The sequence below is a fragment of the Uranotaenia lowii genome, chromosome 3 (genome assembly GCF_029784155.1).
Source record: "Uranotaenia lowii strain MFRU-FL chromosome 3, ASM2978415v1, whole genome shotgun sequence".
In the NCBI taxonomy this organism is placed as follows: domain Eukaryota; kingdom Metazoa; phylum Arthropoda; class Insecta; order Diptera; family Culicidae; genus Uranotaenia; species Uranotaenia lowii.
Genome location: NC_073693.1, coordinates 185690581 through 185705986, shown reverse-complemented (window position 1 = coordinate 185705986; position 15406 = coordinate 185690581). Strand labels below are relative to the sequence as shown.

The window sequence follows — 15406 nt, the reverse complement described above, 5'->3', positions numbered from 1 at the left end:
CTTGAATTTTTTGAATCTTGCAAAATTTTAAAGTCGTAAATTTTTCGGCAAAAAATCATTTTTTTCGATTTTTTCCGCCCGGGGGGCGCGCGAAAAACCTTGAATTTTTTGAATCTTGCAAAATTTTAAACTCGAAAATTTTTCGGCAAAAAATCATTTTTTTCGATTTTTTCCGCTCGGGGGGCGCGCGAAAAACCTTGAATTTTTTGAATCTTGCAAAATTTTAAAGTCATAAATTTTTCGGCAAAAAATCATTTTTTTCGATTTTTTCCGCCCGGGGGGCGCGCGAAAAACCTTGAATTTTTTGAATCTTGCAAAATTTTAAACTCGAAAATTTTTCGGCAAAAAATCATTTTTTTCGATTTTTTCCGCTCGGGGGGCGCGCGAAAAACCTTGAATTTTTTGAATCTTGCAAAATTTTAAAGTCGAAAATTTTTCGGCAAAAAATCATTTTTTTCGATTTTTTTCCGCTCGGGGGGCGCGCGAAAAACCTTGAATTTTTTGAATCTTGCAAAATTTTAAAGTCGAAAATTTTTCGGCAAAAAATCATTTTTTTCGATTTTTTCCGCTCGGGGGGCGCGCGAAAAACCTTGAATTTTTTGAATCTTGCAAAATTTTAAAGTCGAAAATTTTTCGGCAAAAAATCATTTTTTTCGATTTTTTCCGCTCGGGGGGCGCGCGAAAAACCTTGAATTTTTTGAATCTTGCAAAATTTTAAACTCGAAAATTTTTCGGCAAAAAATCATTTTTTTCGATTTTTTCCGCTCGGGGGGCGCGCGAAAAACCTTGAATTTTTTGAATCTTGCAAAATTTTAAACTCGAAAATTTTTCGGCAAAAAATCATTTTTTTCGATTTTTTCCGCTCGGGGGGCGCGCGAAAAACCTTGAATTTTTTGAATCTTGCAAAATTTTAAACTCGAAAATTTTTCGGCAAAAAATCATTTTTTTCGATTTTTTCCGCTCGGGGGGGCGCGCGAAAAAACCTTGAATTTGTTGAATCTTGCAAAATTTTAAACTCGAAAATTTTTCGGCAAAAAATCATTTTTTCGATTTTTTCCGCTCGGGGGGCGCGCGAAAAACTTGAATTTTTTGAATCTTGCAAATTTTAAAGTCGAAAATTTTTCGGCAAAAAATCATTTTTTTCGATTTTTTCCGCTCGGGGGGCGCGCGAAAAACCTTGAATTTTTTGAATCTTGCAAAATTTTAAACTCGAAAATTTTTCGGCAAAAAATCATTTTTTCGATTTTTTCCGCTCGGGGGGGCGCGCGAAAAACCTTGAATTTTTTGAATCTTGCAAAATTTTAAACTCGAAAATTTTTCGGCAAAAAATCATTTTTTTCGATTTTTTCCGCTCGGGGGGCGCGCGAAAAACCTTGAATTTTTTGAATCTTGCAAAATTTTAAACTCGAAAATTTTTCGGCAAAAAATCATTTTTTTCGATTTTTTCCGCTCGGGGGGCGCGCGAAAAACCTTGAATTTTTTGAATCTTGCAAAATTTTAAAGTCGAAAATTTTTCGGCAAAAAATCATTTTTTTCGATTTTTTCCGCTCGGGGGGCGCGCGAAAAACCTTGAATTTTTTGAATCTTGCAAAATTTTAAAGTCGAAAATTTTTCGGCAAAAAATCATTTTTTTCGATTTTTTCCGCTCGGGGGGGCGCGCGAAAAACCTTGAATTTTTTGAATCTTGCAAAATTTAAAGTCGTAAATTTTCGGCAAAAAATCATTTTTTTCGATTTTTTCCGCTCGGGGGCGCGCGAAAAACCTTGAATTTTTTGAATCTTGCAAAATTTTAAAGTCGAAAATTTTTCGGCAAAAAATTTTTTTTTTCGATTTTTTCCGCTCGGGGGGCGCGCGAAAAACCTTGAATTTTTGAATCTTGCAAAATTTTAAAGTCGAAAATTTTTCGGCAAAAAAATCATTTTTTTCGATTTTTTCCGCTCGGGGGGCGCGCGAAAAACCTTGAATTTTTTGAATCTTGCAAAATTTTAAAGTCGTAAATTTTTCGGCAAAAAATCATTTTTTTCGATTTTTTCCGCTCGGGGGGCGCGCGAAAAACCTTGAATTTTTTGAATCTTGCAAAATTTTAAAGTCGAAAATTTTTCGGCAAAAAATCATTTTTTTCGATTTTTTCCGCTCGGGGGGCGCGCGAAAAACCTTGAATTTTTTGAATCTTGCAAAATTTTAAAGTCGTAAATTTTTCGGCAAAAAATCATTTTTTTCGATTTTTTCCGCTCGGGGGGGCGCGCGAAAAACCTTGAATTTTTTGAATCTTGCAAAATTTTAAACTCGAAAATTTTTCGGCAAAAAATCATTTTTTTCGATTTTTTCCGCTCGGGGGCGCGCGAAAAACCTTGAATTTTTTTAATCTTGCAAAATTTTAAACTCGAAAATTTTTCGGCAAAAAATCATTTTTTTCGATTTTTTCCGCTCGGGGGGCGCGCGAAAAACCTTGAATTTTTTGAATCTTGCAAAATTTTAAAGTCGAAAATTTTTCGGCAAAAAATTTTTTTTTTCGATTTTTTCCGCTCGGGGGCGCGCGAAAAACCTTGAATTTTTTGAATCTTGCAAAATTTTAAAGTCGAAAATTTTTCGGCAAAAAATCATTTTTTTCGATTTTTTCCGCTCGGGGGGCGCGCGAAAAACCTTGAATTTTTTGAATCTTGCAAAATTTTAAAGTCGTAAATTTTTCGGCAAAAAATCATTTTTTTCGATTTTTTCCGCTCGGGGGGCGCGCGAAAAACCTTGAATTTTTTGAATCTTGCAAAATTTTAAACTCGAAAATTTTTCGGCAAAAAATCATTTTTTTCGATTTTTTCCGCTCGGGGGGCGCGCGAAAAACCTTGAATTTTTTGAATCTTGCAAAATTTTAAAGTCGAAAATTTTTCGGCAAAAAATCATTTTTTTCGATTTTTTCCGCTCGGGGGGCGCGCGAAAAACCTTGAATTTTTTGAATCTTGCAAAATTTTAAAGTCGTAAATTTTTCGGCAAAAAATCATTTTTTTCGATTTTTTCCGCTCGGGGGGCGCGCGAAAAACCTTGAATTTTTTGAATCTTGCAAAATTTTAAACTCGAAAATTTTTCGGCAAAAAATCATTTTTTTCGATTTTTTCCGCTCGGGGGGCGCGCGAAAAACCTTGAATTTTTTGAATCTTGCAAAATTTTAAAGTCGAAAATTTTTCGGCAAAAAATCTTTTTTTTCGATTTTTTCCGTTCGGGGGGCGCGCGAAAAACCTTGAATTTTTTGAATCTTGCAAAATTTTAAAGTCGAAAATTTTTCGGCAAAAAATCATTTTTTTCGATTTTTTCCGCTCGGGGGGCGCGCGAAAAACCTTGAATTTTTTGAATCTTGCAAAATTTTAAAGTCGTAAATTTTTCGGCAAAAAATCATTTTTTTCGATTTTTTCCGCTCGGGGGGCGCGCGAAAAACCTTGAATTTTTTGAATCTTGCAAAATTTTAAACTCGAAAATTTTTCGGCAAAAAATCATTTTTTTTCGATTTTTTCCGCTCGGGGGGCGCGCGAAAAACCTTGAATTTTTTGAATCTTGCAAAATTTTAAAGTCGAAAATTTTTCGGCAAAAAATCATTTTTTTCGATTTTTTCCGCTCGGGGGGCGCGCGAAAAACCTTGAATTTTTTTAATCTTGCAAAATTTTAAAGTCGAAAATTTTTCGGCAAAAAATCATTTTTTTCGATTTTTTCCGCTCGGGGGGCGCGCGAAAAACCTTGAATTTTTTGAATCTTGCATAATTTTAAAGTCGAAAATTTTTCGGAAAAAAATCATTTTTTTCGATTTTTTCCGCTCGAGGGGCGCGCGAAAAACCTTGAATTTTATGAATCTTGCAAAATTTTAAACTCGAAAATTTTTCGGCAAAAAATCATTTTTTTCGATTTTTTCCGCTCGGGGGGCGCGCGAAAAACCTTGATTTTTTTTAATCTTGCAAAATTTTAAAGTCGTAAATTTTTCGGCAAAAAATCATTTTTTTCAATTTTTTCCGCTCGGGGGGGCGCGCGAAAAACCTTGAATTTTTTGAATCTTGCAAAATTTTAAACTCGAAAATTTTTCGGCAAAAAATCATTTTTTTCGATTTTTTTCCGCTCGGGGGGCGCGCGAAAAACCTTGAATTTTTTGAATCTTGCAAAATTTTAAAGTCGAAAATTTTTCGGCAAAAAATCATTTTTTTCGATTTTTTCCGCTCGGGGGGCGCGCGAAAAACCTTAAATTTTTTGAATCTTGCAAAATTTTAAAGTCGAAAATTTTTCGGCAAAAAATCATTTTTTTCGATTTTTTCCGCTCGGGGGGCGCGCGAAAAACCTTGAATTTTTTGAATCTTGCAAAATTTTAAAGTCGTAAATTTTTCGGCAAAAAATCATTTTTTTCGATTTTTTCCGCTCGGGGGGGCGCGCGAAAAACCTTGAATTTTTTGAATCTTGCAAAATTTTAAACTCGAAAATTTTTCGGCAAAAAATCATTTTTTTCGATTTTTTCCGCTCGGGGGGCGCGCGAAAAACCTTGAATTTTTTGAATCTTGCAAAATTTTAAACTCGAAAATTTTTCGGCAAAAAATCATTTTTTTCGATTTTTTCCGCTCGGGGGGCGCGCGAAAAACCTTGAATTTTTTGAATCTTGCAAAATTTTAAAGTCGAAAATTTTTCGGCAAAAAATCATTTTTTTCGATTTTTTCCGCCGGGGGGCGCGCGAAAAACCTTGAATTTTTTGAATCTTGCAAAATTTTAAAGTCGAAATTCGATTTTTTCCGCTCGGGGGGCGCGCGAAAAACCTTGAATTTTTTGAATCTTGCAAAATTTTAAAGTCGTAAATTTTTCGGCAAAAAATCATTTTTTTCGATTTTTTCCGCTCGGGGGGCGCGCGAAAAACCTTGAATTTTTTGAATCTTGCAAAATTTTAAACTCGAAAATTTTTCGGCAAAAAATCATTTTTTTCGATTTTTTCCGCTCGGGGGGCGCGCGAAAAACCTTGAATTTTTTGAATCTTGCAAAATTTTAAACTCGAAAATTTTTCGGCAAAAAATCATTTTTTTCGATTTTCTCCGCTCGGGGGGCGCGCGAAAAACCTTGAATTTTTTGAATCTTGCAAAATTTTAAAGTCGTAAATTTTTCGGCAAAAAATCATTTTTTTCGATTTTTTCCGCTCGGGGGGCGCGCGAAAAACCTTGAATTTTTTGAATCTTGCAAAATTTTAAACTCGAAAATTTTTCGGCAAAAAATCATTTTTTTCGATTTTTTCCGCTCGGGGGGCGCGCGAAAAACCTTGAATTTTTTGAATCTTGCAAAATTTTAAAGTCGTAAATTTTTCGGCAAAAAATCATTTTTTTCGATTTTTTCCGCTCGGGGGGCGCGCGAAAAAACCTTGAATTTTTTGAATCTTGCAAAATTTTAAAGTCGAAAATTTTTCGGCAAAAAATCATTTTTTTCGATTTTTTCCGCTCGGGGGGCGCGCGAAAAACCTTGAATTTTTTGAATCTTGCAAAATTTTAAAGTCGAAAATTTTTCGGCAAAAAATCATTTTTTTCGATTTTTTCCGCTCGGGGGGCGCGCGAAAAACCTTGAATTTTTTGAATCTTGCAAAATTTTAAAGTCGAAAATTTTTCGGCAAAAAATCATTTTTTTCGATTTTTTCCGCTCGGGGGGCGCGCGAAAAACCTTGAATTTTTTGAATCTTGCAAAATTTTAAAGTCGTAAATTTTTCGGCAAAAAATCATTTTTTTCGATTTTTTCCGCTCGGGGGGCGCGCGAAAAACCTTGAATTTTTTGAATCTTGCAAAATTTTAAAGTCGAAAATTTTTCGGCAAAAAATCATTTTTTTCGATTTTTTCCGCTCGGGGGGCGCGCGAAAAACCTTGAATTTTTTGAATCTTGCAAAATTTTAAAGTCGAAAATTTTTCGGCAAAAAATCATTTTTTTCGATTTTTTCCGCTCGGGGGGCGCGCGAAAAACCTTGAATTTTTTGAATCTTGCAAAATTTTAAAGTCGTAAATTTTTCGGCAAAAAATCATTTTTTTCGATTTTTTCCGCTCGGGGGGCGCGCGAAAAACCTTGAATTTTTTGAATCTTGCAAAATTTTAAACTCGAAAATTTTTCGGCAAAAAATCATTTTTTTCGATTTTTTCCGCTCGGGGGGCGCGCGAAAAACCTTGAATTTTTTGAATCTTGCAAAATTTTAAAGTCAAAAATTTTTCGGCAAAAAATCATTTTTTTCGATTTTTTCCGCTCGGGGGGCGCGCGAAAAACCTTGAATTTTTTGAATCTTGCAAAATTTTAAAGTCGTAAATTTTTCGGCAAAAAATCATTTTTTTCGATTTTTTCCGCTCGGGGGGCTCGCGAAAAACCTTGAATTTTTTGAATCTTGCTGTTCGTCAGAGAGTAATTCAAGTCACCGTTCTGTAGCAATCCTTATGTTTATTTGCGATGATGCTTAAAAGCTAAAATTAATTGTTGGTATAAGAAAATAGCTGCTCATATGGTGTATGTACTTAATACTCACAATTATAGTGATCTTGGTAAACTTAACTCTCTTAGAACAGTATATTCAATTTTTCTGAATAATCGACTGCAAACGGATTCAGGGAGAGATCTAAATTCTGTTAACTCTCGCTGATCCTATCTATCGATCTGATACGAGCTAACACTTGTTACTGCAAAAGGAAACCGAAAACGACTCCAATGAACTTTTACAAACTATCTAGTTTCCAAGTATATAAACACCGCGTTGTTCTAACTCCTGTTTGACAATTAACTTCCGTTTTACTTTTCCTAAGCTTCGATTATCATAATGTCATTTTATTTCGTTTACTCTGGCATTCGCTGACAGCAGGTCCCGTCAGATTCCGTACACTGAGGCGTAACCGCCCCGTCACCGACCGCAACATTCCCCGCCTCGTAAAACTGGTCTGGATGGGTTTCCGGTTGACCAGGTTTACTATGGAGTAGCACATCTATGATAGCAAGCTTAGTAACCGGTCGTCGAAGTATACCGTCCGAAGTTTTGACGAATGCTTGCCTGATTCGTCCATCCTTGGCCACCAACGTACGCACGACTCTTCCTCGAATCCAGCTACTTCGAACGTTTTCGTCAGCTATGAACACAACATCTCCTTCTTGAATGGCCTTGACGTCTTTGAACCACTTGGTCCTCCTGGTTAAGGTGGGCAGGTATTCACGAATCCATCTTCGCCACATTTGATCCAATAGATGTTGGCAAAGATTCCATCCGCTTCGCAGAGCTGACTTCTCGTCTGTTGGGTTTTTCGGTGGTTGCTTTGATCCATCTGAGGCCAGGTGGATGAAATGGTTGGGAGTTAACGCTTCCGAGTCAGCTGTTTCGAGCGGCATATAGGTTAACGGTCTGGAATTAACCATTCTTTCTGCATCGCACAACACGGTTTGGAGTACTTCCTCTGATGGACTTCGACACTGGTAAAGGGTAGATAGAGCTGCTTTAACTGAGCGCACCATCCTCTCCCAAGCGCCGCCCATGTGGGGAGCGGACGGTGGTATGAAGATCCACTTGGTGTTCCGGTCTGTGAAGGTTTCGGCTAAGCCCGCGTTAACCGATTGGATTTCTTTCAGCAACTCTCGACTTGCTCCCACGAAGTTCGTGCCATTGTCAGTGTAGATTTCGGTCGGCGGCCCTCGTCTGCTGATAAAACGTCTCATCGCCAACTTGAGAGATTCCGTTGAAAGAGATGCCACAACTTCCAGATGAATGGCCCGTATGGTCAGGCAGGTAAACAGAGCCACCCACCGTTTCACCTTGGATCTTCCGATTTTGATGTAGAGGGGACCGAAATAATCTATTCCCGTATAGGTGAAGGGTCTCACAAAGGGAGTAACTCTTGCTTCCGGTAATGGTGCCATTTGTGGAGCTATCGGTTTTGTTCGATACACTTTGCACCACGTGCATTCCTTTGCGAAATGACGCACTTCCGTTCGCAGTCTTGAGATATGGAATCTCTGTCGAATTTCATTAACTACGGATTCATTATTTCCATGGACAAATTTTCTGTGATACCAGTCGATCAGTAACATTGTTATGCGACTTTTCCTTGGCAGTATAATTGGAAAACGCGCATCGTAACTTGCAAAAGGAGACGCTTCAATGCGACTGCGCATTCGAATAACGCCCCACTCGTCGATAAATGGCGACAATTTAAACAATTGGCTTGCACTGGTGATTTCTCCACTCTGCCTACTTCCTGCTGATTCCTTTTTTCCGATTCGGCCCAGTAAAATAAGTTCTTCCACGTATGCTTCGGCTTGAGCTTGGCGCCAAATAACGTTTTCGCCATTCCGAATATCTTCTTGCTCTAGAAGTCCGGTCGTTCGCAATCGGTACCGAGCGCGATTTATGAAGTAGTACATGTACGCCGTCGATCTGAGCAATCTCTCGAATTTTGAGAATCTCTTCGGGTCAATTAGGGGAACAACAATAACTTCTCTATGCACGTTTAACGTGCGCATTTCTTCCTCCGTATCTGTCGCAACTGGCAATTGCTCAGGCCATTCGTTTTCGGGTAAATACAGAAATTCCGGCCCAGTGACCCAACAGCTCTTCGGGCTTACCAGAGGACCCTTACCCCATTTTGTTGCTTCATCGGCAATGTTGAGCTTAGATGGTACCCAATGCCACTCCTGTTGATTTGTAATCTCCAAAATTTCTCCTACTCTGATGGCGACATATTGGCGGTATTTACGAGCGTCAGACTTGATCCACGATAAAACCGTTTTAGAATCCGTCCACATAAACCGCAGTCCGATAGGAATCGTATGTCCTTCTATGACCGTTCGAAGCAATCTGCTTCCTATTAGTGCAGCTTCGAGTTCCGCTCGCGGAATGGAAAGCGGTTTCAAAGGCGTTACTTTTGCTTTCGCAGTTACTAAGGCTACTCTTGGTTTATGGTGGTCCACCATGCGAAAATAAATTGCACATGCAAACGCTGTCTCGCTAGCGTCCACGAAAACGTGCACCTGGAGTGTTTGAAGACTCGTCGGTTGGTAATTTGGAAAGTAGCACCTAGCGAACCGCAAACTTGGTATCTCCTTGAGCAATTCAATCCAACGCTTCCATTTGGATTCCAGTTCATTGGGAATTGGCTCGTCCCACGCAATTTTAGCCCTCCAAATATCCTGCAGTAATGTTTTCCCATGGATAACGTAATTTGAGATTAAACCAAGAGGATCAAAAAGACTCATCACCACTCGTAGAATAGACCGTTTCGTTGGATAGATGGAACCGGAAATTACCTTTTGTAGATCTGTTGGAACATTGACGGAAAATCCAAAAGAGTCTTCGGATGGGTACCAGGTCATGCCCAAAACTCGCTCATATTGTTCGGCCGGAACGATGGCGAATTCTTTCTGCCGCACATCACTTGCCTGACCCATCTGTTCCAGAACCTCTTTAGAATTCGATAGAAAATTACGTAGTTCGAATCCGGCTTTCGAATGAACTGTACGAACGTCCAATGCGATCTTCACCATCTCCTCCACTGAGTCGCGGCTATCGGCATAATCGTCTACATAAGTCGATCGTTTGATTGGTTCTTCTGCTTCCGGATACTCAACTTTCCATTCTTCGGCATTGACGTTTTTTACGTATTGCGCCATGCAGGGTGAGCATGTGGCGCCAAAGCTGGCCACATCTAACACGAAAACGTCAGGTTCGTTTTGAGGATCTTTCCTCCATAAAAATAGTTGAGATTGACGATCTTCAGCTCTTATTTTGATTTGGTGATACATTTCTCGAATGTCACCCGTGATGCATATTTGCCTTTGTCGGAATCGATAAAGAACTGAATGGAGGGGAGCAAGCATGTCTGGTCCTTTCAAGAGCAAATCGTTGAAGGCGACACCATTTACTCTGGCTGCAGCGTCCCAAATTATTCGGACTTTTCCGGATTTCCGGGGGTTCAAAACGACACCAAGTGGAAGAAACCACATCCGTTTCGGATCCATGCTACTTAACTCATCCGCCGTCGCTTTATGAGCATACTGCTTCTCCTGATATTCGTCGATAAGATTCTCTAATGCAGTTCTCAATTCTGGATGCTTCGATAGCCGTCTTTCTAGGCAACGGAGTCTATTAATGGCCATGTTTTTAGTAGGAGGAACCTCGATGTCGTCGAAGCGCCACAGCAGTCCACACTCAAAATGACCGTCGTTCCGCTTAACCGTTGTCCGCTGCAGGACCGCAAGAACGCGCTGATCGTCTGTCGACTGAAGAACAGGTCCTGAAGAAATACCGAGACTTTCCAATGCGAAAAACTCCTTGACCAATTCGTGAAGAGCATTATCCTTAGAGCATTCTCTAATATGTAACGATGTCGATGCAAAACTATTTTCCATAGTGCCTGTTTTCCCGAAAATGCTCCAACCCAAACACGATTTAGCCGCTAACGGTTCGTCTCGCTTTCCTTCTCTTGTTTTGGTCGGTAGTGTTAATTGTATGTTGTCTAGGCCGATAAGAAGTTTAGGAATCGCATTTTGATAACTGTCGATCGGGAGCTTGGCTAAATGATTGTACTGATCAGCTAGTGCCTCATAATCCAGAGATTGAGCATGCAGACCCAACGTTCCAACGGTTCTTACATTTCTGAGTTTGAATTTTCTATCACTTCGTGTTCCCGATATCGTTAAATCAAGTTTGCTTGAATCAGTTTCCTCTCGTGTGACATTGCCTGTCCAAAGTAGGCATAGTGGCGCATCTGACCCCTTGAGTCCCAATTTCTGTATGACCTCTTTCTCGATGAGAGTGGTAGAAGATCCTTCGTCGAAAAATGCGAAAATCTGTAGTTTCAGTCCATTTCCGTACAACACAACTGGGACTATACGGAAAAGTACACTAGCTTGCAGCTGGCGGTGGAATCCTAGCAACGCGGGTGTTTCGTCCGCATTTGTCTTCTTCTCCCCTTTCGGTTGGCCTGGATGAAGCAAATGATGGTGCTCTCCGTCGCAGCCCTTGCTGTTACACGTTTTTCTTGATTTGGCCTTGCATGGCCATCGGCCGTGCGGAACTAAACATTTTCGACAAAGTTGATGCAAATCGACTTGTTTCCAGCGTTCGCTAAGTGAAAGATTTTTGAACTTGAAGCAATCACGAATTCTGTGGCCAGTACTTTTACAGACGAAGCATGATATGATGGGATTCTGTGGCTGTTTGGAATTTTCATCTACAATCTTCAACGGAACCTGAACATGAGCGTTAAAGTGAGCATTATCTTTATCCTTTCGGCTCATCTTTCCCTGGTTGACCAAGCCGACATCACTTGAAACCGTCACTTCACTAGCATCGGAAATTATGTCAAGCATAAACGCTCCAAACGTACTCAAATTTACGTCTCTCAAACGTCTCTTATGATGAGCCCAATCCATCTGTAAGTAGGATGGTAATTTGCCAACAAGCTCTTGCAATAAGGAAGGGTGGTTCAGATGGCCATACAGTTTAGCGGCTTTTATTTGTCCTACGAGGCTCTGGACTGCTATGCCGAAATTTATAAGCATGTCTAACCTTTCCGGTTTTGGCGGTGGAACATTCCGAACTTTCTGTAGCAACGATTGTATGAACCGCTCTGGATTTCCAAATAAGATTTCAAGCGTTTCCATAATCTGTGGAACCGAGGAGGGAGACATCAAATGGCATCTAACCGCTTCCAAAGCACTACCTTTTAAGCACTTTTGCAAGCGCAACAAGTTTTCTGCATCTGAAAACCCACACATTAGCGTCGATGTTTGAAAGATGCTTGCGAATAGCGGCCACTCTTCGGCGTTTCCAGAGAACATCGGTAACTCTCTACCCGCAATCTGCCTGGCAGCGAGTTGATATGGCTGTGGACCTGTATTCCCTATCCCTTGATGATGATACACTGACTCGGAAATATTTGGTTGCGGCGCAAAACGGTTGTAGTTGTGGCTTTGCGAGTCGACACGTATCATGGGTGCTTGTCGATCCAAATAAGAAGATGGAGGGAAAACTGTGGGAGCTTCTCTGGACGCGGCAATTGGAGCACCACCGTACAATGGAACGTAGTGAGGGATTTCTTGTGGCATTGTACAAACCCTGCTGCTGACGGGGGGCATACAAGTGACTTCGGAAATTTGTTCATCAACTGAAACACCTGGAATTCCTTTTCCTTCCATAGTTGCTGTGCCGGAAGACTGGGGAAGTAACTGGGGTATCGGGTACGAAATATCATAGGCGGACAGTAAACTATTCGATACTGGATTCCTTTGTTGTGATGGTGCCGGTAGATAATTGAAATCGAATGCTTGTTGTGGTTCTGAACGCACGATCGCAGGCATCTGTGGTACTCCCACGGGATATTGCGTTACATTAACGGCAGCAAGTGTGTGTGGTACAGCTGAGTAATAAGAAGCGCTAGATACAACTTGAGGCTCAATTCCGCAGCTGATTCTAGCTGGATAACTCTGTTGATCTCCTGCCCCAGGCTGTCTTGGGTTGAGAGGATTTGTAAACACACATGATACTTGAGTGGCAGGTTGGCGCAATGTAGGAAAAGATACTTGCGGTGCTGAACTGCGAATAGGCGTCGACGTCAAAACGTTTCCTCTCTCTTTAGCAACTATTGGGTTCTTGTAAATTGCTCCTGTATACCGCGTTTCGGGCTTGCTGAACGGATGATGGATCAATGGTTTAGACACTAATTGGTCAGAAACTCGAACTGGTTCATTTACATCATGAATAGCTTTTGGATCAACAACTGTTGTACGCACTGCTGTCGTTGGCCCAATTAAAGGGAGGTTGCTGAACACTGCTGTTGTCATTATACCCGTCGCCACGGTAGTAGTGTCAGTTGTAGAAGTAACTGCCATACCTCCCAAATGTTGGTTTTGCTCGAGCCATTCCCTGACTCGACTGCGAGAACTCGCACCACTTTTGCGACTTCGCACGCTTGCTCTTTCTTCGTTCGCTAATGCCTCACTTGCTAGAAGCGCATACTTTCGGCTGATGAATTCCATGTCCAGATTTCCTTTTTCGATCAGAGCTTGTTTTTCCTTCTCCTGCTTCTCCGCAAGCAACCGCGCCTGACTCTCCCTTTCTTCTTCCAGCTGCTTAAGGCGCAAATCGAGTCCTGCTGAAATAGCTGACACTCGACTCTTCGCAGAGGCCTTGGACTGCCCGGAATTAGATTCGGCTCGAGTGGGATTTGCTGCTATGCAGTGGCGACATAACCAGCTACGATCTTTCACGGAATCATCTACTCCAGCACACGAGAAATGGAACCAGCGAGAACAGTTATCGCAAGCAACAAGTTTCGCTGACTCTTCCAGCTTGGAGCATTCCCCACAGTGCACCAGCGAAGAGGTTTGGTTTTCATCGGGCATATTTATCGTTCTGTTATTCGCTGCCATGATCCTCAGCTCAGAACTATATAATTCTTTTAAGAATGTTCGTCAGAGAGTAATTCAAGTCACCGTTCTGTAGCAATCCTTATGTTTATTTGCGATGATGCTTAAAAGCTAAAATTAATTGTTGGTATAAGAAAATAGCTGCTCATATGGTGTATGTACTTAATACTCACAATTATAGTGATCTTGGTAAACTTAACTCTCTTAGAACAGTATATTCAATTTTTCTGAATAATCGACTGCAAACGGATTCAGGGAGAGATCTAAATTCTGTTAACTCTCGCTGATCCTATCTATCGATCTGATACGAGCTCTAAAACTAAACTGTGAATTATTAGGTGAATAAATGGTTTGAAAATTAAACTCACAACACTTGTTACTGCAAAAGGAAACCGAAAACGACTCCAATGAACTTTTACAAACTATCTAGTTTCCAAGTATATAAACACCGCGTTGTTCTAACTCCTGTTTGACAATTAACTTCCGTTTTACTTTTCCTAAGCTTCGATTATCATAATGTCATTTTATTTCGTTTACTCTGGCATTCGCTGACAGCAGGTCCCGTCAGATTCCGTACACTGAGGCGTAACCGCCCCGTCACCGACCGCAACACTTGCAAAATTTTAAACTCGAAAATTTTTCGGCAAAAAATCATTTTTTTCGATTTTTTCCGCTCGGGGGGCGCGCGAAAAACCTTGAATTTTTTGAATCTTGCAAAATTTTAAACTCGAAAATTTTTCGGCAAAAAATCATTTTTTTTTCGATTTTTTCCGCTCGGGGGGCGCGCGAAAAACCTTGAATTTTTTGAATCTTGCAAAATTTTAAAGTCGAAAATTTTTCGGCAAAAAATCATTTTTTTCGATTTTTTCCGCTCGGGGGGCGCGCGAAAAACCTTGAATTTTTTGAATCTTGCAAAATTTTAAAGTCGAAAATTTTTCGGCAAAAAATCATTTTTTTCGATTTTTTCCGCTCGGGGGGCGCGCGAAAAACCTTGAATTTTTTGAATCTTGCAAAATTTTAAAGTCGTAAATTTTTCGGCAAAAAATCATTTTTTTCGATTTTTTCCGCTCGGGGGGCGCGCGAAAAACCTTGAATTTTTTGAATCTTGCAAAATTTTAAAGTCGAAAATTTTTCGGCAAAAAATCATTTTTTTCGATTTTTTCCGCTGGGGGGGCGCGCGAAAAACCTTGAATTTTTTGAATCTTGCAAAATTTTAAACTCGAAAATTTTTCGGCAAAAAATCATTTTTTTCGATTTTTTCCGCTCGGGGGGCGCGCGAAAAACCTTGAATTTTTTTAATCTTGCAAAATTTTAAAGTCGTAAATTTTTCGGCAAAAAATCATTTTTTTCGATTTTTTCCGCTCGGGGGGCGCGCGAAAAACCTTGAATTTTTTGAATCTTGCAAAATTTTAAAGTCGAAAATTTTTCGGCAAAAAATCATTTTTTTCGATTTTTTCCGCTCGGGGGGCGCGCGAAAAACCTTGAATTTTTTGAATCTTGCAAAATTTTAAAGTCGTAAATTTTTCGGCAAAAAATCATTTTTTTCGATTTTTTCCGCTCGGGGGGCGCGCGAAAAACCTTGAATTTTTTGAATCTTGCAAAATTTTAAAGTCGAAAATTTTTCGGCAAAAAATCATTTTTTTCGATTTTTTCCGCTGGGGGGGCGCGCGAAAAACCTTGAATTTTTTGAATCTTGCAAAATTTTAAACTCGAAAATTTTTCGGCAAAAAATCATTTTTTTCGATTTTTTCCGCTCGGGGGGCGCGCGAAAAACCTTGAATTTTTGAATCTTGCAAAATTTTAAAGTCGAAAATTTTTCGGCAAAAAATCATTTTTTTCGATTTTTTCCGCTCGGGGGGCGCGCGAAAAACCTTGAATTTTTTGAATCTTGCAAAATTTTAAAGTCGTAAATTTTTCGGCAAAAAATCATTTTTTTCGATTTTTTCCGCTCGGGGGGCGCGCGAAAAACCTTGAATTTTTTGAATCTTGCAAAATTTTAAACTCGAAAATTTTTCGGCAAAAA

The 15406-nt window shown here is 39.8% G+C and overlaps 1 protein-coding gene across 1 annotated transcript; it reads right to left on the bottom strand.

Moving 5' to 3' along the window:
* Positions 1-6807: 6807 nt before the first annotated feature.
* LOC129752918 (uncharacterized) lies at positions 6808-13386 on the bottom strand. The gene has a single exon (XM_055748708.1). It carries the CDS (start codon positions 13384-13386, stop codon positions 6808-6810), a length of 6579 nt encoding a protein of 2192 aa, XP_055604683.1.
* Positions 13387-15406: the final 2020 nt, after the last annotated feature.

Coding starts and splice junctions, on each gene's coding strand:
- LOC129752918 (XM_055748708.1), bottom strand. CDS start 13,386: ATGGCAGCGAATAACAGAACGATAAATATGCCCGATGAAAACCAAACC.